Source organism: Clarias gariepinus, chromosome 21 (genome assembly GCF_024256425.1).
Source record: "Clarias gariepinus isolate MV-2021 ecotype Netherlands chromosome 21, CGAR_prim_01v2, whole genome shotgun sequence".
NCBI lineage: Eukaryota > Metazoa > Chordata > Actinopteri > Siluriformes > Clariidae > Clarias > Clarias gariepinus.
Window position 1 is genome coordinate 14,732,458 of NC_071120.1, and position 27,981 is coordinate 14,760,438.

Below are 27,981 nucleotides of genomic sequence, written 5' to 3' on the forward strand. Positions count from 1 at the left end.
GTTGTGAGTGTAATCTCAGAGTTCTGCTATAATTGGGGTATGGAGATGAAACATAAAGCAGTTAAGTAAGTAAGAAATAAAATAGAAAGTGATTAGTTTTCTATAGCAGAATGGTTTGAAGTGTTTAATTCCATTTATACCACATTTTTCTATTTGTTAATGAATGGGATAGCATGCTTTTTGCACATTTGCATATACACCGATCAGCCATAACATTAAAACATTGGCATAGATTATTGATAGTATACTGGTAAAGTGGCGCCAGGATTATGGGCATCCAAGGCTCATCCAAACCCACATGGACCAAATACTGGCTTAGTATCGATGCTAATCACAAAAAATCATAACATCAGAACACAAAGTGCACCACAGCCCACTGCACACAAGGACTAGCAGGCAAAGAGCCAAAGGCTGCCAACCCAGCCTCCAACCTCCTCAGATCACAATCCAGTCAAGCATTCATGGGATGCACCGGATATACAAATCAACAAAAGCCACACTTCATTATCCACAGCACACAAAGGACCTCCAGCTAACGTCCTGGTTACAGACACCACAGGACACCCCCAGAGGTTTTGTGGAGCCGTAAGTTTTGAGGGGGCCAGAGCTGCCAAGGTGGTACAAGGGGAACCTACACAAATACTGGGCATAATGTTTGCATGGACTACTGCATTTTACTCCTGGCAGATCTGCCACTGTGCACTATTCGTTCTCTGAAGCTGATCCAGAATTCAGACACAGATGTTTTCAACTTTCCTGTAGCTGCCCACATCAAATTCAAAACCCTGATGCTTGCCTACAAAGTCTCAGGTTCAAATCCAATGACCACCAAGTTGCCACTGTTGGGCCCTTGAGCAAGGCCCTTAACCCTCAACTGCTCAGATGCATAATGAGATAAAAATGTAAGTCGCTCTGGATGAGAGCTTTGGCAATAGAAAATGTAAATGTACAAAGCCCAGCACCCGCTTACGTCTCAGCTCTAATCACACCCTGCTCGTTCCCTCTGTTTCTTCTGTCCCCTGTCTCACGGATCGAGGAAGACATACATCTAGACAGTTTTCTGTCCTGGCTCCTAGGTGGCGGAATGAACTTCCTATAGATGCCCTTACAGCTGACTTCCTTAAGCAGCGACTTAAAACGTGTTTCTTAGATATTTGAGTTACCCCCCAAAACAAATAAACAAACAAAAACAAACAACAGGGCTAACTGACGGTATTTAAAGTAAGTCAACCCAAGGAATCTAATAACCAGTGTAAGGATCTATCCAATGACAGAAATTCTATACATAATGGCTGAGCAGTGTATACATACTTTTTGTCTAATATGCATTTAATGTAGAGGAACCTTTGTAAGATATTAATTCATGCTATGTTACAAATGTTATAAACAAACAGCATATCTTTTTTTTATCCTTTTAGTTAATAAGTCATAGCTTGACATGTTACCAAAAGAAGTATTTCCAGAAGATCAGTAGATTTATAAATTTGTTTTTCAATTTATATTTAAAATAATTAGCTAGCTACAATGTGGATCATATATTATATAAAACAAAACATTTCAACCTTTTTTTTAAAAGTGATTGGTCTCTACGTTCGACCCAGAACATGAATAGTTCTCTCTGAAAGTTTTAATGGTCTTACAGACCTTGTCTTTACTTTCACAATTACCCTTTAATTACATTTCAGATGGTGGAAATTATGAGCTGGAAGCACAATAATGTCTTTTTATATCCTATATCTACTTTGTACGCATCAATTAGCTTCATTTCAGATCCTCACTGAGCTGCTTAGATCATTGTTGAGTGTTAGGTGTTAAGTCAGAGAATCTATTACGCTCATGTACAATTCTTGACCTGATTAACAAGTGCTAACAATTCACTTATGCCCCAAGAAGATAATTAAGGTATGACAAATTTTGAGATGCGCAAGGATTTCTGTATAAACGGCTTGCTGTATAGGTTGTGACTACTTCTTTCAATTAAAAACAAACAATAAACTGTCCTGTACCATGTGTATTGTTTTCTACCTGAACAGATCTCTCAGACAATAACAACATAACACTATCAAACTCTCTCTGTCTTCCTCTTTTGTTTCACTGATTTATTGGACACAAGAAAAGCATACAGCGCACTATAATTAAAAAAAAATCCAACACGTTCATCATAAAGAACTACTAGTGTTTCTTTTGGTAAATGATGAAAGAAGTTTTCAGAAGTTTGGTATAAGATCCACTTTCATCCCAGTGGAACATCCATGAAGCAATTGTAGAGAACAAATAAGAAATGGGTTGGCATGGGGCTTTGAAGGTTTTTTGGCTGTGGTTCACTGGATCGATTATATGAATCTGGTGCTGTGAAGAAGAAAGTGCACTCACATTCCAGACAGCTATCACCCATTGTGCTCTTATTTCACTGGCAGCATAAAGCTTACAGAGTAAAAAAAAACAACTAATGCTTTGGCAGAGTCTGCTTTAATTAAAGCAAAAACTGTTATTGCACAGATAAATTTTATTTGTAATTTAGCCAATTAATAACTGATGGCAACTCTGATCATCTTAATCACAGATTTAGGCACAAATTAGACCAGACTTATGGACACTTATAACTGTGATCAGCTCAGTATTAATGTTTAAGCATAACGAACAACCGCATTTATAAGCATGCATGTAAAAAGTTAAGACAGTCTAATGAGATGTATGCAGGATCGAGGAAGTAGCTGCTATATTGGCTTTTCCATGACAGGGTGATGATGGTCCGGAGTAGATGAGATTTGGAGCAGTGAGACTCAGGGGTAGAGCTGTTTATGAAACTCAAGCAGCCTGAAGTCTCCTGCTGCTTCAGCCTCCATCATCAGGGTCTACAAAAACAACAGATAATGGTCAGAGCGGAGTCTCAAGGCTTTACACTAAAAGTGTTGAGGTAGAGAGTATAAACCATGAATCCTCACTTTAATCTTCTTCCAAAGCTATGACCAACAACACAATGCACGCAATTGCCCTGCCTAGAACGCCTGAGAGAGGGAACCATCCACAAGTAGAGAAGAAGATTCTTCCCGTGATTGGTTGCAGGAACAGTAGATGGTTTAAATAATGATCCACTTATAGAGACTTAAGCAGACATGTTCAATAATAGTGTGAGGAAAATTTATTAGATTTATGTAAGTGCACTGACTCAGGTGAAATGATTTTGTGTAGACTCCTTCCAAAAATACTAAATAAACATCTCCACAATATAATGTGTTAGGATACATTACAGGATAACCTGTAATCAACATCATCTTTATCTACTAGAGATGGGGGGGATTGATTTAGGCACATATTGCAATTCTTTTATGTGTCACCACATTGACTCCAAAACTTTATTTATTTTTAAATACAGCCAGATCCATAAAATTTGAAGCAAAGATTTTTTTGGGCATCTGGCCTCTGTATACGCCCACATTAAATTTGCAACTAAACAAAGCCTAAAATAAAATGCAATCTCATCTTAAGTTAGTGGAAAAACTGCTCTATTAGGTTGACAGCAGGTCACTAACACCCATTGAAGAATATCCCATTTCTTTGCCTTGGGTATCTGTAGTATGAAATGGCGTCCAATCCTTTCTGCAGCATCTTGCTGAATCTGAGCAGACAGTATTGCCCTACACACTTCAGAATTCATCCTGCCACTTTTATCAGCATCGGATAACCATAAACATCAGTGAAACAGATTTGTCAGCCATACACTCTCATGCCATGACACTACCTCTACACCAAGTTTGTTGTTACTTTCCTTCTCCATACTTTTCTCTCCCCGTCATTCTATCACAAGTTACTTTTGGCTTCATCAGTCCAAGAATCAAAGCTGGCAAAATTTTCTGTCTGGCATTCCATTGTGAGTGTTACCGGGGACATACAACTGGTTGTGAAGCCTAAATACACTTCATAACACCAATGTTAGCCTTTGACAAAGACATGCCCACCTCCACAAGAGGGTATACATGGAGGTTAAAGCTAGATGTTGTGAAAGAGCTATTTTTCACCATGGACAGGAATTTCTTTTACTCATTTTCTCTATTTTTTTGGTCTTCCATTTCACATTCAAAATGTTGGTCTACAGACACCAAATGTCTGAGCCTGATTGCAAAATACAAATCTATATACCTTTGCATTTGAAGTGATAAAATATTGCTGTTTCTCTATAATACTGCGGAAGGTGCGTTATAATCTATTTATACAGCATAACACCCTGTATGGTAGGAGCAAATTATCTGCTAGGTTTGTTTCAGATTTAACAAAATCTGAAACAAAATGACATTGAATTCTTAAAATGTGATACTTATATAATACCTAGACCTATAGGTAGGATATACGATGATTTAATTTCCTCCTTTCCCAGTTTTACATGATTAACATGAATTCTTGCACTGCACTTCTTGAGAATAGTTCATGTCTGTGAGATTAAAACGAATTAACGTGTGCGTCCTTACATCTATAAGCTGCAGGTCGTCTTTGGCATGCAGATGGCGCAGGAGATACCAGCGAGCCACTGCCGTCACCGTTTTCATCTCTCTTGAACCCGATCCATAAACAATCTTCTCCAGCAGACGCCGTGTATCCCTGGGGAAAAGAACCGATGTTCATAAAACCAAAAACAAAACTGAGATCCAAATCCTTTATGGAACCTGCCTGCAAGTTGTACTGGCCGACTAAACTGCTCTTTCAGTCAATAAAGTAAGCTTAAAACTAGTCCTCTCTAACAGGAATGTTATGACCTGGCTTTAGTGCACCTGTGTGTCTGTTGTGAGTTTGTGTTTTGGGACATGAGCAGTATACTAAGAAATTTTAGTCACGAAAACTGTGTAGTCATTTTCAGATTTCTATAAAACTGTCTACAGTATACTGTGCTTTAGACTCTCACTACTAAAAGGTTTGAAATATAATAATACCCATATATAATAATAACAACCATACAAACCATTGTGCAAAAGTCCTGAGCCACCATTCATTTCTTTTAATTAAATTGTGTAGATTTTATGAACAAATTTATTATCGCAACAGGCTGCAAAGTGTCTCAAGTTACAATTTTAATATTGGTTGTTTGTAACCTCAGAAGCAACCTTATTTCCACTCCCATCTGTTCCAACCATCACCAGTATACTAATCACCAGCCGGATTATCTGCACCTGTTTCTCACTGGTTCATTTCTTAAGTTAGATGATTTTTATGACTGAATAATCCCTAGGCCTTTGTGTGGCTTAAAAAACAAAAACACTGCTCTGAAACTGCTCAGGTAATAAGAGCAAAAAATGAGAGGCAAAAAAGTCCTGCAAGAGCCCTGGAGAACTATACTGTATAAAATACAATAAGGTCTGGCTCTTTGGAAGCAAAATGGAGAGGAAAAAAGGGTTACTTCAGACTTTTGCGCACTACTGTATATTTAGATAAATTGCCCACTTGTTGTGATCACTACTCTCCAGCAGACAATCAGTCCTTCTTACCTGGCTCCCATCTTAATGGAGAACTGAAGCAGGGCCTGAAAAAGTGAGGCAACAGGACACGGACCCAACTTCAGGACTTCAGTACAGGCTTCACGAACAAGACTGCTCCATTCCGCTCCTCCAACTCCAACCTAGTGTCACACACACAGAGCTGGGGTTAATCAATACAATCTGTACACAGGGTTATCCTAGTACCTTCAAGTACTTACTACACAACTCGAGTTATAACAAAGCTCATAAGTGGACACTATCCACAGTATTTAACTGAGCAAACAAACTGAAAAAGTAAAGTAAGAGTTGCATTTTGCTGGCTTTCCTCCATCGAATTCTATAATAAAAAAATGACTGCGAGTAAAATATGCAAAGACATTTTAATCAAGAGATTGCTTAGGTTCTAAATCAATTACAGAGACAGAGCTGAAGTCAGCTTAAACACAAGATAAATCGGGCCAATACTGGAGTGATAATTACTACACTGTGCAACTGAGGGGAAAAAAAGACACTCAAGGGAGTGGCAAGCCATGACATACTGATGAAATGCACCATATCCCTGACTGCAGCTTGTAAAAAATGTAAAAGCACATAAAAAGGGACATAAACAAAGAATGCCATTTTAGAAGATTAGGCGGGTAATGATACACATGAATTAATTCGATAGAATGTGATACGGTGGTGTCCCGATTGATTCATTTTCAATTAAAAAAACGATTTACATTTTCTGTTGATAAAAAAAAAAAAAAAAATGCACGATCCATTCAGTCTGCTTGCTCTCTGGATATATACACAAGAACAAGTATACATAAGAATGTAACAAAATGAATCATAAAAAAATCCAACTGTAGCTCTTTGGCCATGCATTTGGTGGCTTACAGAAAATGTCCACCTCAACTAATTCTTAAAATCGGCACAAAAAGATTTAGGCTGAAAAACTGGGCCATTTTGAAACGGATCATGAATCATGAATTTCAACTTTTTAAATGTATTTATTACACACAACCAAGACTAGTTTTAAAACCTGCTCAGTTCGGTGTAAAAGTGCACCTGCCAACCCTGCTGCTATGACTCTTACAGCAGTGCTGTAGGCACCAAAATATTTTTGATTCCAGCATAAAATAAAAGGTTACATATATCAAATATACTGTATCTATAGCTATACATTTCCAGTTGCCATAGAGATTTTTTTATTTAAATAGAATTGGTTTGGAAATATAGTCTTAAAAACGTAGAGAGAGAGAGAGAGAGAGAGAGAGAGAGAAAGACACAGAGCACGTAAATGTTTGTTCTTCCTTACACTACTGAACACATTCATTACACAGATGTATTGACCCGAGAAGTTAAACACCATTAATCATATAGAATAGAGAATTTGTTACACATAAAAATGTGTAATGTATATACAAATAAACAAGCACAAAATTTGTAAAAAATAATGGCATGTCCCAAAACGTTTTATTCCTCTTATACCATAGCAATTCGCCTACTGTTTGCAATTTTGCTTATTAAAAACCACGATACAGAACATTAATATAAACCTGTGAGTTGAATAATAGGCAGCACTACTGCCAGAGCTGCTGTTGAAGAAAAAATGATTAAAACCACTATGGCATTGTTATATTGTAATTGAAACCATTTTATGAATACAGGGGTTAAATATTTAAACTGACAAGACATCAAACCCCTGATTATATACAGTTTAAAAAGGTCACCCACTAGATATAGAGCATCTATATCTACTAAAGTGAAAGGTGCTTTTAGCACCTCTGCTATTGGCACATTGTGGGCAGGCGTCATCAATCCCTCTGTAATCTCCAGACTGATGATTGAGTGGAGAAAATCCCTACGGATGTCCGGGATGCAGCATCATTTGTACTTTCCTTTCGCATTACTGTCAGCAACACGAATAGGGCTTTCCTTTCTAACCACAGGAGATAACAGATACTATTTACTCTGTTCTCCGGTGTGCATGTGTCCATCTCTCATCCTACTCATGTTTGAACGTAATGTGCGTCACAAAAATCCATACAAAGTCTGGGTGCAAATGTATACACTGGTATGACAATACATCAGGATCATTTTTTTTTCCCTAAGGGATTAAAAGCACATCGAGTACAAGGCCTTAAATCACACTGTGAAGTCTATAAATGATACATAGTTACATTTGTAAGCAGGTCATTTAGTTTAAAATATTCAATGTCCAAAAATCCGCCTTAAAAATAGCTGTTTAATAAAATACAGTTTTCATGTTTTGCGTCCAAAGAGCCAAACGTCCTTGTATGTTAAATGTGCTGTTGAGGAAAAGTTATTTAGCTTTCCTGAAGGACTTTTTTGGCTTTTGTTTTTCTCATTTTCAATCCAGTCCCTGTACCTGACCAGGATCAGAGCAATGTTTTTTTTCGTCTGTTAAGCATGAGAAACAGGTGAAGATGATAACAGATGATCAGGCTGGTGATTAGTATACTGGTGATGCTGAATGCTGAGTGGTTGAAACAGTCGAGCGGAGAAATAAGTTTGCTGCTGAGGTTATTACATTAAATAACACATTTTAAATTTTTTTTACTTTGGGCACTTTGCAGCCTGTCACAGTAAAACATTTGATCCATGACTTTTGCATAGTACTGAATGATAGCACTTAAGCTGTCAATCAAGGTAAGAGGTACAGGTCCAAAATATAAGGATCCAGATGTGTTGCAGCTGGTACATAGTACCAAAAAAATGTGTTTTTAAATACTTAAGTCTTATACGTGTCACACAATAAAAAATATATATTGATGTTTAAAATATTAGACATTTTGTATATATAAAATGGTAAATATCCCAAAAAATTGAGGAACCAAATCATTCATTATTGTATTTTAAGAAGTTTTGGTACTGATAAAATGACTGCAAATATGAGAGGGCAAATCAATTTTGAAATTCCACCTCTCTCTATTATTACATGTGTGCCATTTTGTGAAAAAAGATGTATTTCCAAATTGCATATTAAAATAGATCATGTTGTTTCATCAATTTATAGTCATTTTAAGGAAACACGATAAAGAATTTATTACTCCATATAGACTGTTTGCAAACTGAAAAAAAATCACAAAAACAGAACACTGTGTACAAGATCTTTTAGACCACACTGCATACCCTCCACTCACCGATTAAAGAAGTTCAGACCTGTGATATTATTACAGAAAAGTGATGCCTGCGAGGGGCTTCACAGGGTTTTATTGCAATTGCTTTAGACATCCGTTATTAAACTCATTATATTTCTCCATGTTAAGATTAGAAAAGAGCTGCGGTTTCAAGATGGAAAGCTAAAATAGAGTAATGGATTACAATTCTCTGTTGTTTTAATGAAGGTCTTTGAATTCTGAATTAATATGACAATTCAAAACAAGCTTGTCTTGCGTTCCGCATTGTAATTGTAGTTGTAAAATTGTAATAAATTTTCGTGATATACGTCATCGAATATCATGTACCATGCATATGCTTCTTGTTTTGACGCCGAGCGTCACAACTGAGCCAATGGTTCTTCTCTCTCACGAACTGCGGAATTGTGGGTAAGCATCTCCCATGCTCAATTTCGGTGTGCGTGTGAGACTTGTACAGTCAACATCCGTGCGCGTGTCTACTGCTTACTACAACACTGTGACAAGGTGTGTGCGCGTAAAGAATTTTTTATTTTGTGTTTAGTGTCTGGTCTCGATCTCTAAAGCCACGATAATTTTTTTCAAAGGTAAAGTGCAGGTTAATTTGTTTAGTTTTTACTTTATATTTTTATTAATTATTTTTATATAAATATTTTTTGATTGTGAAACGAATCGTCTCCATTATTTCTAATGGGGAAAATTCACTTTGATATACGAGTGTTTTGATACACGAAATTATGCTTGCAATTCAAGGTTTAACTGTATACAGTATCTTTGACTTTCAGCTTTGATACGATTGTGATGTGTGACAACTAACATTCCACTGGCCCTGTCTGGCCACACCACTTCAAGTTTTCACACACACCTTCACACAGGGCATGAGGTTAAAGAGTAAGCTCAAAATGTGCATAAATGAAATGGAGGCATTTCCAGAGCAGGAGTGTGTACTCACCATGCAGGGGGTGAGAGAGAGCAAGGCAAGTCGCAGCAGGCTGCTGAGCTTCCCGCTGTAGTGACCGAGCTGAGAGGCAAGCTGCAGGCTCTGTCTCAGAGCCACCGATGCCTGTGCCAGCAATCCCTGAGAGCGGTACACCTCCGCAAGCCACTAACACACACACACACACACACACACACACAATGACTGTTATTCAATGATTACATTTATGTTCAGATTGCACATTTCACTTAAGGTGTTTCCTGTTCTAAACAAACAAGCATGCTTGTTGTTGCATAAACATACTGAACTTCTTGGCTAAGCTGTTTGCATGCGACTTACCAACTGACCTGAGCATTTACCTGGATAATATTTAGCTAAAATAGGGCATCGCTGTATGTCCATATGCTCATGTTTGGTCATATAGTGATTAACATGGTTTATCACAATTTACAAAAAAATTTATTAAAAAAAAAAATGTTACAAAAACAATAAAAAAAAGTTTTTTACAACAGTATAACAGCATCCTTCTAAAACAAGATTAATTCAAATGCCTTAATGATTGGGCTCTCAAGGCTATAATTTTTCCCACTTTTAAATAAATTTTCTGCATTTGAAATTTGAAATAAAAATACAGGATCAACACCTACTGAATCTATCTGAACCTATCCTCACATGGTTCTGTCGTGTTGAGTGTGATTAACTAACCGTGATGCTGCAGAGCACAACTTGTACATTCCAGGATTAACTGTGCTCCCATGTCAATGCCACCTGAATGCTTTCTATCCTTGCTCAAAAATGTTGAGATCCAAGATAAACAGGCAATGGATGATTTTGATTTATCAAGTAAATTAGGCATACAGAGCTAATACAGTAGCTCATTCTCCGATACACAATTTAGGTTAACTATACTCAAGCTCAGCCATCCCAACACTTGAGACAGCCGCAGCTCAACTTGAAATATGAATATGTTCTGCTGCACACCCAAACCTTTAATCGCAACTCAACACATGAGACTATGATAAATTAAGAATAACATGTAATTTAAATCCCATGCCGTCGTTTCACTTTTTTTAAACGCAAATATTCCTAAATCATAAATCTAATGGGTATCCAAGTCAAACTGGGATGAAATTCCTTGTAAATGGAAGCGTAAAACTGATTGACGTCTAAATAAGACTTAAAGCACAGTTCAGTGATGAGAAGCTTCTTCTTTTTTTCTTCTTTGTCTTTCAGCTGTTCCCATTCAGGGGTCGCCACAACAAATCACCTGCCTCCATCTAACCATATCATCTGCATCCTCTTCTCTCATACCAACTAACTTCATGTCCTCTCTCACCTATCAATCTCCTCTTTAGTCTTCCTCTAAACCTCCTGGCAATTCCAACCTCAGCATCCATCTACCGATATACTCACAATCTCCCCTCTATGTCCTCAATGTCCAAACCCTATTTAATCTGGCCTCTCTCAATCTGACTTTATCTCCAACAGTGACGAGATGCTAAACTGCGGTAAAACATCTGAATGGTGCAAATGTTTCAAAGAAAACCAGCGTTTCAGACATGAAGCAGGTGGTCTGATTATAGCTCTGGCAAACTTTCTACCTTGATGGTATCCAAGCAATAGTGAAATACTGGGATAAGTGCATTAGTGTGGCAGAGATTATATTGAGAAATAAAGAGAATTTTTACTCTCATAACTGTTCTCAAAAGTCTGTGTTTGACTTGAACACCATTTATATTTTTAAGGTAATTTCAAACTAAACAACAAAGATTTTATCTGTTTATTGGAAAAAGGACAGGGGTAGCTTAGGTTAAGACATTGCACTTCTGATCTTAAAGTCACAGGTTCAAACACCAGCACTGCCACTGTTGGGTCCTTGAGCCATGCCCCTAACCCACAACTGCTCTCATGTAGAATGAGATAAATCACTCTGGATCAGGCTGTAAACGTAAACGTAAATTACCTCTTGTGCTGCTCGTCTGCACAGCCCACTCACAAAGCCACTAGGGGGCCATTGCCCACACTTTGGAAAAATGCTCTATCCAATTACTGTCAGTTTCTGACCACAAAACAGCTGGCAGTTGAATGTTCTTGGCTGACATATTGTTTCTAAATCCAGCAGGCATATAAACCACTGCTCAGATAATATCTGGTCAGCTGTGGCACTTTAGTGGTCCATTTCCACCAACGGGTCACCAAAAAGAAGATCTGTTGTATAGAGTGAGATTACACGGTGTGCATGAGGTGTTACTCACGTGCCAAGCAGACACCGAGGTTGAATTGGCCATTACAGCAGCATTCAGCTGGTCCAGCACTGTGGCGGGGATAGAGTCTCTGGCACCAGACAGGAGAAGACACTCACACTGAACCTGCCTGAGTAATAGGAACACTGCAGGATGCTCAGGAGACACACTCAACACCTGCAACACACACCAGGCAGTTCTCAGACACAGGCGTAACTACAGTATATTAAGACTAAATATATGTAATACGAGTGTTTTAAAAAGAAACATCTCATCAGACCTAGTTGTGGTGGCATGATGGAATCTGTGATCCGAATATCAATGGCAAATAACATTTAAATAATCTAACTGATCAAACCTTTTAACATGACATGTATTTACAAAGTGACAGAATTAGTTGGTTGAATTAGCTACCATATTATAGGTAATTACCTTACTAATTTCTTTATAAAGCTATTAAATGTAGACTATTTACAAATGTTGTAATGGTTATGTAAACTATATTATTTAACTTTACTTACAAATGTTAAAAAAAGTATACTTAAAATGAAAATCCCTCTTTCTAGGAACCTCTGTAGTCCAAATAGGGACCGTTGGGATTGTATTCATTCCTATTTGTACGACCGTGGTAGGACCTCCAGTCAACACTTACACGCACATTCACACACTACGGGCGATTTGGTAATGCCAATAAGTCGAATCTGCGTGTCTTTGCACTGTGGCAGGAAACCAGAAAACCCGGAGGAAATGCAACAAGCATGGGGAGAACATGCAATCTTCATGCACACAGACCAACACAAGAATCGAACCCAGGATATGAAGGTACTAGGCGACAGTGCTAACCACTAAACCATGCCGCCGCAAAACGAGAATAAGAAACAGCAAAACAACAACAGCTATATGCTGTCACATTTATTACATTTATTATTAAGAGGTTTTAGTGAACACTACTGAATCATTAGACCTACACACATTTTTTCAGGTGAAAAAGAGGGATACTACATAATTATTAAGACAACCCCTGTCTTAATAATCATGTAGTATTCCTCTTTTTGCACAAAATGCATGCAATAAATGGTCAAAACAATTAAAATATTGCAAAAAAAAAAAAAAGATGAGAGCTGTAATCGATTGTGAAAAGACGGGAGATCAAAAAGTGAGAGGAGGAAGTGAAGGAAGATGAAGATACTCTGGCTCTGACACATGACTCATCTCTGGTATAAAAGCCAAAAAAACTGTGTGGTAACGATGGCCAGTTATTCGGTCTGCGCCTGTGGCCCAAACAGAACAAGCTGAGGAGAGACAGAATAAGTACTGAGCCAAAAAAAGGAAGAGAGGGAAATAAGAGAACCTGTGAACACAAGGCTTCAGCGTTTTTATACTGGCCGCTCTGTTTGAGTCCCGTCACAGTCTGCTGCAGTACCCAGGATTCCAGGGCCTGAGCCAAAAGCCCATCCTCTCTGTTCAGGCTTTTTACTGAAACACAGTGTACGTACACACAAAACAAACACACACACACACCCATGAATAAACTGAGCAAATTTGATACATCTTTCATTAGCTTTGTCAAATTACATAACAAGGGCATAAAATTTCCGCTCATTAAAATATATTTAGACTTTACAATGCAGTCAAATAAGTTAACATGTTTTATTTGTACTGTATATAATCACAAACTAGAAAATTATACCTTTTTAATAAAAAACTAAAAAATACAGTAGACATGAGTAAAAAAAAAAGCATGCATTATAATAAATTTGTTGAGTGACCAGTAGTGAACATTTAAATACTGAGCCTTGAAATGCATATGCAACTCGATTAATAAATTAAAATCATATTTTATGTACCACATTAATGGAAAATAAGCTAGCAAATACTCAAATACATTGTGTACTGACCTTTCTCTGATACGAGTGTCATAAACACCTTCTCCAGACCCTCTCTGCATGGGGAGGATCCTGACAGGGCGCACGCAACGTTCTCTGTGTGACATGCAGCCATAAGCCCCGCCCACCCTGCAGGATCATCTAAACACCAAAGAGAAAATAATTCAATTATATAAATATATTTTCTAATGTCTGATATTCTGCTTATCTTCACCTGAAATATGTGAAAGCAAACTTTGTTTTCATAACAGTAATATTAATTCATAATAGTTACATACAGTGGTGTTAAAAACTATTTGCCCCCTTCCTGATTTTTTATTCTTTTGCATGTTTGTCACACAAAATGTTTCTGATCATCAAACACATTTAACTATTAGTCAAAGATAACACAAGTAAACACAAAATGCTGTTTTTAAATGATGGTTTTTATTATTTGGGGAGAAAAAAAATCCAAACCTACATGGCCCTGTGTGAAAAAGTAATTGCCCCCTGAACCTAATAACTGGTTGGGCCACCCTTAGCAGCAATAACTGCAATCAAGCGTTTGCGATAACTTGCAACGAGTCATTTACAGCGCTTTGGAGGAATTTTGGCCCACTCATCCTTGCAGAATTGTTGTAATTCAGCTTTATTAGAGGGTTTTCTAGCATGAACCGCCTTTTTAAGGTCATGCCACAACATCTCAATATGATTCAGGTCAGGACTTTGACTAGGCCACTCCAAAGTCTTAATTTTGTTTTTCTTCAGCCATTTAGGGGTGGATTTGCTGGTGTGTTTTGGGTCATTGTCCTGCTGCAGCACCCAAGATCGCTTCAGCTTTAGTTGACGAACAGATGGCCGGACATTCTCCTTCAGGATTTTTTGGTAGACAGTAGAATTCATGGTTCCATCTATCACAGCAAGCCTTCCAGGTCCTGAAGCAGCAAAACAACCCCAGACCATCATGCTACCACCACCATATTTTACTGTTGGCATGATGTTCTTTTTCTGAAATGCTGTGTTACTTTTACGCCAGATGTAACGGGAAAAGCACCTTCCAAAAAGTTCAACTTTTGTCTCGTCGGTCAATCATTGAGACAATCGTCGGCAATCATTGAGATGTTTTTTAGCAAAATTGAGACGAGCCTTAATGTTCGTTTTGCTTAAAAGTGGTTTGCGCCTTGGAAATCTGCCATGCAGGCCGTTTTTGCCCAGTCTCTTTCTTATGGTGGAGTCGTGAACACTGACCTTAATTGAGGCAAGTGAGGCCTGCAGTTCTTTAGATGTTGTCCTGGGGTCTTTTGTGGCCTCTCGGATGAGTTGTCTCTGCACTCTTGGGGTAATTTTGGTCGGCCGGCCACTCCTGGGAAGGTTCACCACTGTTCCATGTTTTTGCCATTTGTGGATAATGGCTCTCACTGTGGTTCGCTGGAGTCCCAAAGCTTTAGAAATGGCTTTATAACCTTTACCAGACTGATAGATCTCAATTACTTTTGTTCTCATTTGTTCCTGAATTTCTTTGGATCTTGGCATGATGTCTAGCTTTTGAGGTGCTTTTGGTCTACTTCTCTGTGTCATGTAGCTCTTATTTAAGGTATTTTCTTGATTGAAACAGGTGTGGCAGTAATCAGGCCTGGGGGTGACTACAGATATTGAACTCAGGTGTAATAAACCACAGTTAAGTAATTTTTTAACAAGGGGGGGCAATAACTTTTTCACACAGGGCCATGTAGATTTGGAGTTTTTTTTCTCCCTTAATAACGTAAACCTTCATTTAAAAACTGCATTTTGTGTTCAAATATGTTATCTTTCACTAATAGTTAACGGTTTTTGATGAGCAGAAACATTTAAGTGTGACAAACATGCAAAAGAATAAGAAATCAGGAAGGGGGCAAATAGTTTTTCACACCACTGTATTCTTATAACACACTCCTTGTCTACCTTTACGAAACCCCGCCGGGGTTTGTCTTAAACTTACCTGGACAGAGCAGCACAGCTCTCTGTATAGTCTTTAGAGCATTTCTCCTCTGGTCTTCCCCAGAGTGTCTGCCTGAGGCCAACTGATTTACTCCACTGCACAGCAGTGCCCTCTAAAGGCCACCACAAAAGGTAAGAAGTCAGTATTAACACATCAAGACTTGTTTTCCTGCTTTATCTGTTAAAACTGTTATAAAGTAATACAAAGTCAAACCCACCTTTCCTAGAGTCATGCTAGCATGACAGGCCACACTACCTGCAACAGCTCCTCCCTAAGACAAACATAATGTTACTTAAAATATGGTTTATACTTGAACAACAACAAAAAAAAAATCTTATTTTAATCTAGGAAATCTAATCTGTCGGATTTATATTAGAGAAAGTCTAATAGAAGTCCCACCAATAAAACTATTCCATAAATACATGGCAAAAACCTCATGCAAATTCTTGCTTCTAACAACATAGCTATACTACATATTTTAATAATATAAAAAATCTGCTATCAGGGGTATTCACAAACTTACAAATTTTATTTAATTAGATTTTAATTTATAAAAGGTGCGTTCAAGTCAAACCGTGCCTTGTGATAAAATTTTTTGTGAATGGAGGTGGTAAAACTTATGGTGGAAGGTTAACTTATATACAGAAGACTTCGAGCTTAGTGCGGTGATGAGAGTCTTAGCTGCAGTGCAAAGTTTTTTAAAGAATACTGTACGTCTGTGAATGACGATACTGGACGAGGTGGTCAACACCTGATCCTTGAAAATCTGATAATTTGTTGCCAACTTGTGAAAGAGATGCATCTATCTGTGTCAACTGTAAAGACAATCATTTATGAACACCACTTGCACGTTACAGGAACTCATCTGTGAGTTACTGCCGCATCCCCTTTACAGTCCTGGCCTCGCTCCTAGCCCTTTTTCACACGTTTGAGCCAATAAAGTTCCTGGGAGGCTATTGTTTCAGATAAGTTTTTTACGTTAAGCCTTTATTTGTCACATAAACATTACCATACAGTAAAATTCTTTCTTTGCATATCCCAGTGTGACTGGGGTCAGAGTGCAGTGTCAAGCATGATACAGCGCCCCTGGGACAGACAGGGTTAAGGGCCTCGCTCAAGGGCCCAACAATGGCAACGTGGTGAAGCTGAGGCTCAAACTGCCAACCTTCCAATCAGTAACTTAGTGCCTTAGCCCTCTGAGCTACATTTCCCACCAACTATGTGAAGCAAGCAGTTTAATTATGACTCTGGAGTACAGAGAAAACGTTGTACGATGATGGTATCCAAGCACTAGTGAAGCGCTGAGATAAGTGCATTAGTGCATCAGGGGATTATAGAGCAAAATAAAGGGAGTTTTTACTCTCATAACTGTGTTCTCTTTTCTTGCACAATAAAAAAGTCCCGGTTTGAGTTGAACACCCATTGCATTTTGAAATGGCTCTGTTATTCTCTTAACAGCTCTTACATCAGCTTTGTTGGGACAGTACTGTGGCACCAGTCTGGACAGCAGCGCCCAGAGGGACGGATTTCCTGGGTTTCTGTCATAAGAAATGTCAACAATTAAATATGCAATATGAATATCAATATGATATCAGAAGTAACCTTTAAGCGTCTTGCCATAACAAAGTTGATATACTACTGTGACTCAAACTGAGCAGACGAGTATACTCATTACTCAGTATCAAGCATGTACCTGAACACTGCCCTTGAAGCTTCTCTCTGCACAGAGCTGTAGTTGCCCTGTAGAGCTAGCAGGGTGCAAGTGAGCAGGCAGTGCTGATCCACAGTGCCCCTTATAGCTGCATCCAGCTTTAACAGCTCTGAGAGGGCAGCGCTGGCCAGGGTGGCATCTCCATTGACCAGGCCCAATGCACATAGACACAGTAAACTCTCTGGAACTGGCTCCTTCAGCACCGAGCTGTGTGAAGAAAACACACACATGCACAGACAGAAAATACAAGGAAGACTGACATCAGTAAAGTTAATCTCTGGAGGTTGCTGGGTTAAAGGGCTTACCACTGAAAGAGCAAAGTTTTGGCAGTGTCCATGTTCCCTAATCTGTGCTGAAGTAAAGCCAGGGCTGTTAGAATATAAGCTTTCTCCTTCTCAGTGGAGGCCACGGCAAGAGCTTTCTCATAGGCTGGATCACAATAAATAAATAAAGTTAAGTGAAAATGCAGCAATACAGTACTAAACATCAGAACTGAAACAAACAAACAAACAAAAAACTACACTTACCGGTAACACTCTTCTGCAAGCGTCCTGCCCTAAAGCAGGCTAGAGCCATTCCTGTGAGATCATGCAGCTCCTCCAGTGACGTGGAGGAATAATGACGGATAGCCTCTTCCCACTGATCTGTGTCACTACAAGAGAACGTGCTTATAATTATAAAATCATATTTACTGTTTAATATAGTCTGTCTGTTTTTTTTTTGTTTGTTTTTTTATAAAAGGAGCACTCCAGCAGTTTTAACCTAATTTCCATCCTTGGAAACTGTAATTTATTGTGGATTACCACTGACAAGATGTTGTTCTTTACTGATTTTTTTTTTTCTTTATCTTGGAAAAATCTTACAACTCCCTCAATTGGCTGTGGGAAAGACATCAGATAGTATTAATGCACTAACAAACAAAACTATAACCGATACAGTAATTTATTCCCACTGAAATCCTAGCCCTACCGCTGAAATGAAGAATAGCACTTTAAAGCTTAATTTGTTAAAGCTTTCTAAGATGGTCATGATCAAGAACTGAGTATTTAGTGGTGAGAAAGCTGTATAGAGCAAATAGGTCATAAACGATTGTTTACACCTGCGTGTGTGGTTTGATGGCAGTCTACTGTACGTGCTTGTGTGAACTTTCTTCACAGTTGGATGCCAGAGAGAGAGAGGGCTAACCTTATCTACCCTTATGCGACTCTATACCTGCTTGAGATTGTCAGAAAAAAGGCTGTTTGATAAAAACTTCGATGTCCTCATTCCCCCGTCCTATTGGCCAGGGCTTTAATATGACATGTTTAATCGCTGTGAATCAACCGCCCTTGATCAAACTGCTATAAGTTTTTAATAAACAGATTCTTGAGGTTTATTTGCGGAATAGAAAAATGTGTGAATATTACGACAAGTGAAAAGATGTAAAGTAAAAACTGTATGATTTACCAGAGGGCCCGAGCGTAGCCTCTGAGAGCAAAGCTGAGTTCTTCTGTTTGTGGACAGTTTTGGAGCAACTCCACAGCTCTTGAAAAAGTACAGAGAGAAAGAATGTAACTGGGCACAGCTTTTAACGTACCTTACATGAACATGTCTAGGATTCATTTATCAGAACAATGCGCTCACCTCTTATAGGCTCCAGTTGCCTGCTTTCTAAGCTGCATGTGTTCGTTCAGGAAGCCCAGCATCACAAACGCTTCAGCATCTGTCTGAATCCGCTCTACATTTATAAAACATCCAAGAATCCAAATCAGCTCATGATCCCGCCGACTAATCGGAGGATATTTCAAAGAGAGGTAACAGGGGAAACAACTGATACCACTATGCATAGGGCAGTGTAAAGAGCTTGAAACTTATTAACACATAGTTTGGGATTAGTTCTATATGCCAGTATCTTTCCACTGCATTTTGTCACTGATAGATTTGGCTAAATTGTAAAATGTGCTCTCTATTATTTTTATGCCAAACATCCAAACTTCTCTATGGTTTGGTTCTTGAACCAGTAGAAAACAAAGAGGTTCTTGAAGCAAAAGTGCTGTGTAAGAGGAAAAAGTGACACGTTTTGTATATACCTGTATATTTGGTTAAGGCCACCTGGGCAGCCGAGACGGCGTTCATCTGGACTATGTTATAGCGGTACAGCTCTGAGTCTCGGTTACTCTTGTCCAGTAGAGTGGAACAGACCCAGTACGCATAACCCTTCACTCCTTCAGTCTAATAAGGACAACATACAGTACATTACTAAAGGCACTAATTAAGTTCTATGTAAGTAATTTATAAAAGAGAGAAGGTTGTTTGATCACCCATCATTAGATTATTTTCCAGTATTTTCTATGCATGCTTTATGCCCTCTTATACTGCAACTAATAAAAAATGTTTTATTTATAAAAAAAATTGTCATACTTTTCAACCTTTTATATCTATAATGAAAGCAAATTTCTTATCACATGCACATTACAATTTATTTATTTATTTAGATATTAATAAAATGTAAAAAAATAAATAATAAAAACTGACTTTGTAATGTTACCAAAAAACAGCACAGCCCTCAGAAAAAAACCTTGACTGTTACAAGACTTGACTTTCCAAAAATGCTAAATAAACTTCTTTCAACATAAAATTATGTCACGCATCAGCCAGTGTTTCTAAATGTTATAATGTATTATAACAATAACAACAGTATAGACATAATATAAACCCATGACTTCAATTATAGCAGCACTTCAGTCAGGGCTGCTGCTAAAGAAAATGAATCAACACCTTAAGGCAAATCGAAATCGAGTATTCAACAGCGCTGTGATAACAGCACATGTAATACATTGTGTAGCTCTTACATGAGTGCTGAGCTCAGTAGTGTGTCTGAAGAGATCCATGGTGTCATAGCTTCCCACGGTCTCAGCAATAAATGCCTGGAGAACCAACAGAGAGCAGTGGTTATTTCACGTGCTAAAAGAAACTAAAGACCATTTCTGGATGTCCTGTGCATCCTGCATGTTCACTGTACCTGTCCAATCCAACAGTTCACGTACAGCGGCTCCAAAGATTGTGCAATCTTAAAGGCCTCGTGTGCAAGCTAAGGAGTACATATGCATACTGTAAAACGTGTGCTGTAACACATAAAACACAAGGAAGGAAATTGAGAAATCAGGCACAACTTACCTCAATGTTGGCCTTCTTTAAATACAAAGTTCCAAGGTTTGTCCATGCTACAACATTCTGGAAATAAAAAAAAAAAAATAAATAAATAATAAAAAAAAAATATATATATATATATATATATATATATATATATATATATATATATATATATATATATCAGTGTGATGTTAAAAGACTTCCTGATGTTAAATACAGAATTGCGTTGTTAATCTTCCACTTACATTCGGCTCTGCTCTAATTGATTTGATGAAACTGTGTTGTGCAAGGGCGAAGTTTTCAATTCCTGAAACATGAAAGGAATATTCAGTCTTCAGAATGAGCATGAACGGAAAAACAAATTAAACCACTTACACATCGCTGAATGGATCTAATGATCACATTTACTACTGGCTTTCATGTTTAGTTGTGTGAAATAAATCCCAATTTCCAATTATTATGCTTGTAGCCCTTCACTTTTATATTGTGTTTATAGTGTGCTAATGTGTAATGCTACCTGTACTGTTGTTATCTTCTCTTTCTAGGAATATTTTTTATTTAGTTTCTGCATAAGTCCACTTTTCATCCTTACAGTACTTAAATAAAACCTAAGCACACCTTTAGTACAATAACACCTTTCTTCACATACCTTTAGTCATTGCCACAACCCCCAGAGCACTCCAGTACACGTGATTCCCACTGTCCAGCATGACTGCCTTCTTAACACACTATATAAACAAAGCACAAAACACTTGCACTTCAACTGATGATTTATTGCTTATATATATTATACTTCATCACAGGAAAATCTGTTCCCAGGTCAGCGGGAATACCTGCAGAGCTTTCTCAAGCAGTGGCTGGATATCCTGTTCTGTAGATGTGGACAGGAACAGCCTTGACTGGTGGTAATAGTTGAGTCCGAGGTCACACCACAGACTCGGGGCCTCGGCCATCAGTTTGAGAGCACGGCCATAACATCTGGAAGACATGGATTGGAAAATGTGAGAGATGCTTTAAATAAACTACAGAGTATTAAAAAAAGGAAATGCTGCAATATTGCACACTAAATATTGTCTTCTTCATTCTGTATTAATATTTTACATGATTAGGTATGCGCCACTAGGCCTGTGTTGTGATTCTGGAGGCACCAGATTATAAAAGGCAGCAGACTATAAAGCTAATCAGGAGGTACCAGATAATGGAAATTATAATAGTTTATTTTTTATGATAGTTACAGAAAAATATACGATTATGTTGAATATCACAAGTCCATGAAAGAAGCATTTCACCATCAATCTAATCATTATGCATACAGTGTCTGTCATTATAACAGATAATACTTTCAAAACATTTCCTTGTACTAAATAAATAACAGAAACTACAGTGACTCAACTCACCCTAAATTAAAATTAAAAATCACCATGAAACATGGAAAAAGGAAGCAGTGAAAAAAGTTTTACGTCTAAAGCCGATAACGTTGTAAATGGCCACATGACTACGATTGTGGTGTGTGTGCGTGTATGTGTGTGTGTGTTCACGCTGGGTGACCCACCTCTCCCCGAGACTGAGCAGCTGTTTCTGGTCCAGTCTGACATTCTTATCTGCTCCACACAGCGGACCGGGCACCAGCACACACACTCGGTTAGGAGAAACAGAACTGCATTTGGTACAAGCATCTCCCAGCAACTTCCACAGACATGAGAGATCTGCACGCTTCTGTACTGCCCTGGACACACATGACAGGTGACAGAGATAAAGCTTACTTAAAAAAAAAAAGGGGGGGGATTGTAATTTTTTTTCTTCTATATCAAACAATATGTGAGTTGAAACTGTTTTTAATATTAAAATATTACCTGAACAAATACTTAATGGCGTCCTGTATCAGGTCTACTGCTCTCCCATCCAGGTAGTCCTCCATGGCTGTTTTAGCCAGGGCCAAAAGACATTCTCCAAGTCCTGAACAAAGAAAGAAAGATTTAATCTGTTTAGCATCTACAGCTTGCTTACTTAGTTTGTCTGAGTGATTTAATAAATATTTTTAAACAATATTTTTAGGCTTTAGTAAATTAAAAGATGATCTAAGAATTATGAATATGTTTTGTCTTGAGCATAAACAATTTTTTTTAATTGTTTCAAATTATATTATTATTTATTAAAAGTTATTAAAACAAGCCTTTGTCTTCATTTTGTCTGTCATGCCTGACGCTCTTTTCACTCCACTATAGTTTTTACTGCAATGCACTGGCCCAAATGCAAAAAAGAAAAACCACCTATGGTGTTCTTTCTCAATTCAATCTATTGTATTACAATACATGGTGTACTGGATATGTAAAGATCATTTATTTATACCGTAATGAATACAATCAAGACATGCATAAAAAAAGGAATAGTCTGGACACATACCCTTCAGAGCTGGCACATACTCTTCCGTCTCTATTATCTGCTGGTACTCCACTGAAGCCTCTCTGTACCTGCCCAAAATTTGTTTGATGGAGGCCATCTGGTACAGGCTGTAGATGGAGCTGGGCTGCAGCATGTGGGCCTTAGCAAAAGCTTTAAGAGCAGCTGTAAAGCTGTGGCGGTTCAAGTAGGCCTCACCTAAACACTCCCAACACACCCAGTCCTGAGGATCAGCCCGCAGTGCTGCCTGCAGACTGCAACCAAGAATATTGTAATTATGTTCAGGAATATAAGCATTGTCCGATATACTTAAATAGGATTTTAACAGAAACGATCCATACTCTGCGATTGCCTGAGCATGTTCGCCCACTTTTAGATGATACAGGCCTCTTCTCATCCAGGCCCATTTAGCTGAACCAGGCGTTGCTCTCTCCGTCACTCCCTGAAGAACTGCTAAAGCAGAATCCTAAACAAATGAGGGAGAGGGATTATAATTACAATATCAGCTCCTTAATAAGGCTAAAGCTAGAATATGTGGGCCATCCAGGGCACTAACCATGTCTCCTTGCTCCATGCTGAGGTCTACAGTGGCAGCTCCAGCCTCCGCGTCCCTGGAGTTCAGCTCAAAGGCTTTCTTGTAGCAGCCTTTAGCTCGGCCCTTGTCTTTGGCCACTTCCCTGTAGTAGTGTCCAAGGTACCGAAACACAGAGCCAAGGTGGGGGTCCAGCTTTGCAGCCTAGAGGTGTGGAGATAATGTAGTCAATGAGCTAAAAGAAATAATAATAATAATAATTTTAATAGAGCAAAAAACATAAGACTTCACCTTCAGCAGATGAGTGTGAACTTTGCTCTTGTCCTGCCGTGTATCTTCCCCCATGTTCCAGTAAAGCTGTCCAAGCAGAAAGTACAACTCTCCGCTGTCTGGCCTCTGAGACACAGCTTCTGTAAAGCTACAAAACAGCAAAGAGTCTCTGAATAAACATATATTGGGGAAAAAAAAAATTTTTTTTTGGGGGGGGGGGATGAATGAAACATACCATTGTTCTGCTTGCTGGTATTCGTTTTTAGCTCTGTGTGTCAGGCCTTTAAGGGTTAAACCATCCACAGAGCCAGGGTGCGAGCTCAGCAACTCAGAAGACACCTTTAAAAAAGATTTTCTTGTTAATTACAGCACAACCCCAGTGATAAAACTGATAAAACACAATACCTAATTATAGGATGTACCTGGAAGGCTTCTTCAAGCTTCCCCTTTTGTAAATAGGCTCTACCTTTAAACACTAACAGAGCAGGATCGTTGCTAGCATCTGGCATCTGCAAAAACACGTTTATGTCATAAATTATTACAATTATGTCACCTAATAAAAAGCACAAAACAACCATGGAGTGCAGTGTGTGCCTAATTCTACAGCCATTACTCTACATTACCTGCGAAAGCATTTGCAGAGCTTCATCTGCACTCTGCTCCGTTTCTGCTCTGACCAGCGCCTCCAGCTTTACTCTCATCAGTTTTTGGGTCCAATCTTTAGAAAACCCTGCACACACCCTCAGTCCTGAAACACACACACAGAAGATCCACAAGATAAAGTAAAACTGCTTTGTTTCCTTGTGGAAAAACACACAGTGATTTTGATTGACACTCGCTCGGTTCCACAACCATATTATTATAAGTTAGGGTTATAGACATAATGAAAGAAGCCTGTTCAGCCAAGCAATCAGCTTGACGGCATAAAAATGAATCAACAGTTGAAGGAAATAAATGTACGGCGCCCATTTTAAATCTCTAATTGCAAGGACTAATACTTACCAAGGAGGGAACATAAATATCATTCCACATAGTGTACACCAAGCAATCAAAACATTATGACCACCCGCCTAATATTGAACAAATCTGTTGGATTATGCAGGAAGCTGCGAGAGAAATTGTACCTTGGCTGGAGGACAATACGCTATCAGAGTATCTGTGCATTTTCAGCTCAGCCTGAGCGAGACTGTACCAGCCGATAACACTGGAGCGCATCCGTTTCAGTCCTGCGGATAAAAGGCACAAATATGTTCAATACAAAAACTGTCTGTTTTTCTTCTATTCTTCCTACAAATATGTACAATACAAAAACTGTCTGTTTTTCCTCTATCCTTTCTCTATCCTTAACATGAAGGAACTTTCACACTTTTAAAAGTTGAGTTTAGTTAAGGTGCAAGTCAACATTTAATGATTTTATTGCTTTTCATTCAGCCAGAACTAAACCAAAGCAAACCATTCAGAAAAACAAGGACAATGACCACAAAGTAAGCTTCTGCATACTAACCAAGACCAAAGCTGTTCACAGCATCCTCATATTTCTTTTCCAGGAGAGCTTTTTTACCCAGCCCAAAGTGGCCCAGAGAACTGACCGGGTCCAGCTCAAGAAGATGAGTGAAACACCTGACAGCTTCTTCACTGCAGTCATCTACAGAACAATCAAACAGAAAAACAACACATCCAACCTCATGAATAATCCCACATGTGTACTGTTCATTAACAGCAATTAGTTTTTTTTAACCATAATAAATGTTTTCATTATTGTTTTACCCACTAAGATTTGGATTATTGCCATGCAAAGGTTTCAATCATTACTTTTGTTTACCTAACATTAAAAAATGCTGCCCAAGAACTTCCAGAGGATAAGAGTCTTTTGGGTAGAGAGACAGCATGACATCACACATCTCCTTCATCTTCTTCACTTCATGAGGGAGCTGGTGGAAAGATTAAAAGTTTTTAATTGTAATGAACTACACTGCATGTTAATACCTCACATTACAAAAAGACATTAAGTAATATATCATAAATTAAAATACATCATCATCAAGATATTATTTCAAAACATAAAAAATTTACTTACTTTTGACAGGCATTTAATGTAATCATGGACGAGTTGTTTATGGTCCTCACTCGGCACATTTTCAGTTAGTTGAAGAGCTTTTTCAAAAGCAGACAGCAGCTAAAAATGTAGTATATGACAAACAATAGATTGAACAAGAGAAACCTGTGAGGTCTGAGAATGTTATCAAGAAAGCACAGTGTTTTTCAACCAAATCTCTACCCACAATATCTGTCAGAATTTCAAATTAAACAGCAGTTCCAATGCAGTTTACAGTAACAACAGCTTACATGTTGCTGTGTCTCGTTGTCCTGCTGTTCCACTGAGGACAGGAGCAGTCTAATCATTTCTCTCCATAATTCAATTAGTTCAAAGTTCTCAATTCCATCCTCTTCCTCTTTCACCTGAATGAGGCGACGCCACACTCTCGCCACCTGCACATCACACAACCCACAAGACACAAAAAATTTATTACCAAAGGACATAATTAATGCTTGAATGTAATGCATTGATTAATACATAACTGGCCGTAAGTTATCAGGGTTTCTCAATGACAAATATATTAAGAACAGATCTGCTAGAGCAAAAAGCTGAAAGTCATCCACTCTATCTTATTTTTTTTTTTATATATGAACGTACTGTGCATCCATAATCCATGACCATACCTGTAAATAGTTCTTTTCAGCCTGATAAATGTCCACCAACTTCTTGCTCACTTCAAAGCATTTGACCTTATCTGAACTGCAAATATAGACAAATAATCAATGTAATATAGGAAAACAAAAGTAAAAAAAAAAAAAAAAGTAATATGTCTTAGTCATGATACTCACGTTTCGTACAATGTTATAAGTTTTTGATAGATTTTGGGCAGCTCGGCTTTGAAGTCTGCTTGATCGCTTTTTTCATACAGATTTGTGAGGCCCTGCAAAAAATTCATTGTTAAACATAAAAATATGAAAAATGCACAACGATTTGAACAATCTGTGTATGGAGGCCTCACTTAGCTGTAGAAATAACATGTTTATACATCTAAAGGCTTTATAGAGCATAAGTAGCAGACACATCTCAATATCAACTGGATGCCTTCAGCATTGTTTTACAATATAAAAAGAAATCCAAATTGGGAAAGGAATTTTAGGATGTGTCCAAACACAGTGTGTCCGGGATGTGTAGTGTGTGTGACAGTTTGCTTCCTTCACACTACAGCATCAATTCAATCCTGTGACATAAAGCACTGCTCACCCTTAATACTGTCATTGTTAAGCTATTAATAAATATTTGATTATATTTCTTGCAAAGCTACTACCTCGTCCAACAGAAGACCTTTGTTTTACAAGCGACTAAACATATATGTAAACTCAGTTTTACTAAGTAATAGAAAATGTGATGAAGCCAGTGGCAGTATTAAGTACCAACCTGCCACGCAAGCAGCTGCTCAGGTTCGAGCTCTGCAGCTTTCCTGTAGGCCGTCTGCGCCTGCTCAGGCTGCTCCAGCTCACTTGCTGCAACTCCGATAAATACCCAGGCATTGTAGTTACTCTTCTCAAGCTTTAAAACAGCCTTCAAGGACACACAGAGATATATGGGTTTTGTGCAAGAAGAATTTTGTAAGTACATGGTGGAACATCAACATTGTGATGAATCATTACATGCATCATTAACAGTGTGGTGATAAATTATGACATGCATCATTAACACTAGGGATAAATTATCACATGCATTATCGATATCGTGGTGATTAATCATCACATGTATCACCAGCACTGGTGAAATGTCATTACATGCATCATGATCACTGTGGTAATAAATCATCTCATGCATCATCAACACTGTGCTCAATTGTGTTGGAAATGTCTCACCTTGCAGTGTTTTAGAGCTTCTTTAAACTCCTTGTTTTTGATAGCATCCCTGGCATTCTTTAGCGCTGATTTCACTTCTTTGCTTGACATTTTGTCTGTAATGACACAAGGGAAATAAACAGTGCCACTGACTGTGTTCTTATTTTGAAGAACGTCAGATAAAGACTTCATTCAATATTTGCTGTATCATTCAGCTAACTGACAAGGAGAACAATTCAAATATAAATATTAATATATTCATGTACTTTTTTTGAAGAAAAAATTCTGACAAGCTAAAATATTAACTTAATATCAACACGTCTATATTTATTTCTCACCACAGTACGCAGCCGCTTCCGTGCACAACCGCAAACTGCGCATGCGCCACAGCATGATTCCGTCATCATC

The 27,981-nt window shown here is 38.2% G+C and overlaps 1 protein-coding gene across 1 annotated transcript; it reads right to left on the minus strand.

Annotated features, from left to right (window-relative positions):
- Window positions 1-2,087: 2,087 nt before the first annotated feature.
- Window positions 2,088-27,946, minus strand: skic3 (SKI3 subunit of superkiller complex). The gene is made up of 41 exons (XM_053481395.1): window positions 27,912-27,946; window positions 27,595-27,689; window positions 27,152-27,295; window positions 26,566-26,657; window positions 26,401-26,476; window positions 26,026-26,169; window positions 25,757-25,855; window positions 25,502-25,610; window positions 25,184-25,324; window positions 24,804-24,905; window positions 24,303-24,427; window positions 24,102-24,188; window positions 23,915-24,018; window positions 23,701-23,827; window positions 23,434-23,613; window positions 23,219-23,343; window positions 22,881-23,131; window positions 22,331-22,433; window positions 22,030-22,203; window positions 21,311-21,455; window positions 21,127-21,205; window positions 20,723-20,784; window positions 20,502-20,558; window positions 20,347-20,415; window positions 20,177-20,251; window positions 19,415-19,556; window positions 18,969-19,062; window positions 18,792-18,869; window positions 17,873-17,997; window positions 17,651-17,774; window positions 17,328-17,552; window positions 17,100-17,172; window positions 15,852-15,905; window positions 15,635-15,746; window positions 13,690-13,818; window positions 13,143-13,267; window positions 11,804-11,968; window positions 9,564-9,716; window positions 5,478-5,608; window positions 4,467-4,596; window positions 2,088-2,855 (listed from the first exon to the last, which is right to left on the minus strand). Exons 2-41 carry the CDS (start codon window positions 27,682-27,684, stop codon window positions 2,784-2,786), a joined length of 4,692 nt encoding a protein of 1,563 aa, XP_053337370.1. The 5' UTR covers window positions 27,685-27,689; window positions 27,912-27,946; the 3' UTR covers window positions 2,088-2,783.
- Between the last annotated feature and the right edge of the window lie 35 nt (window positions 27,947-27,981).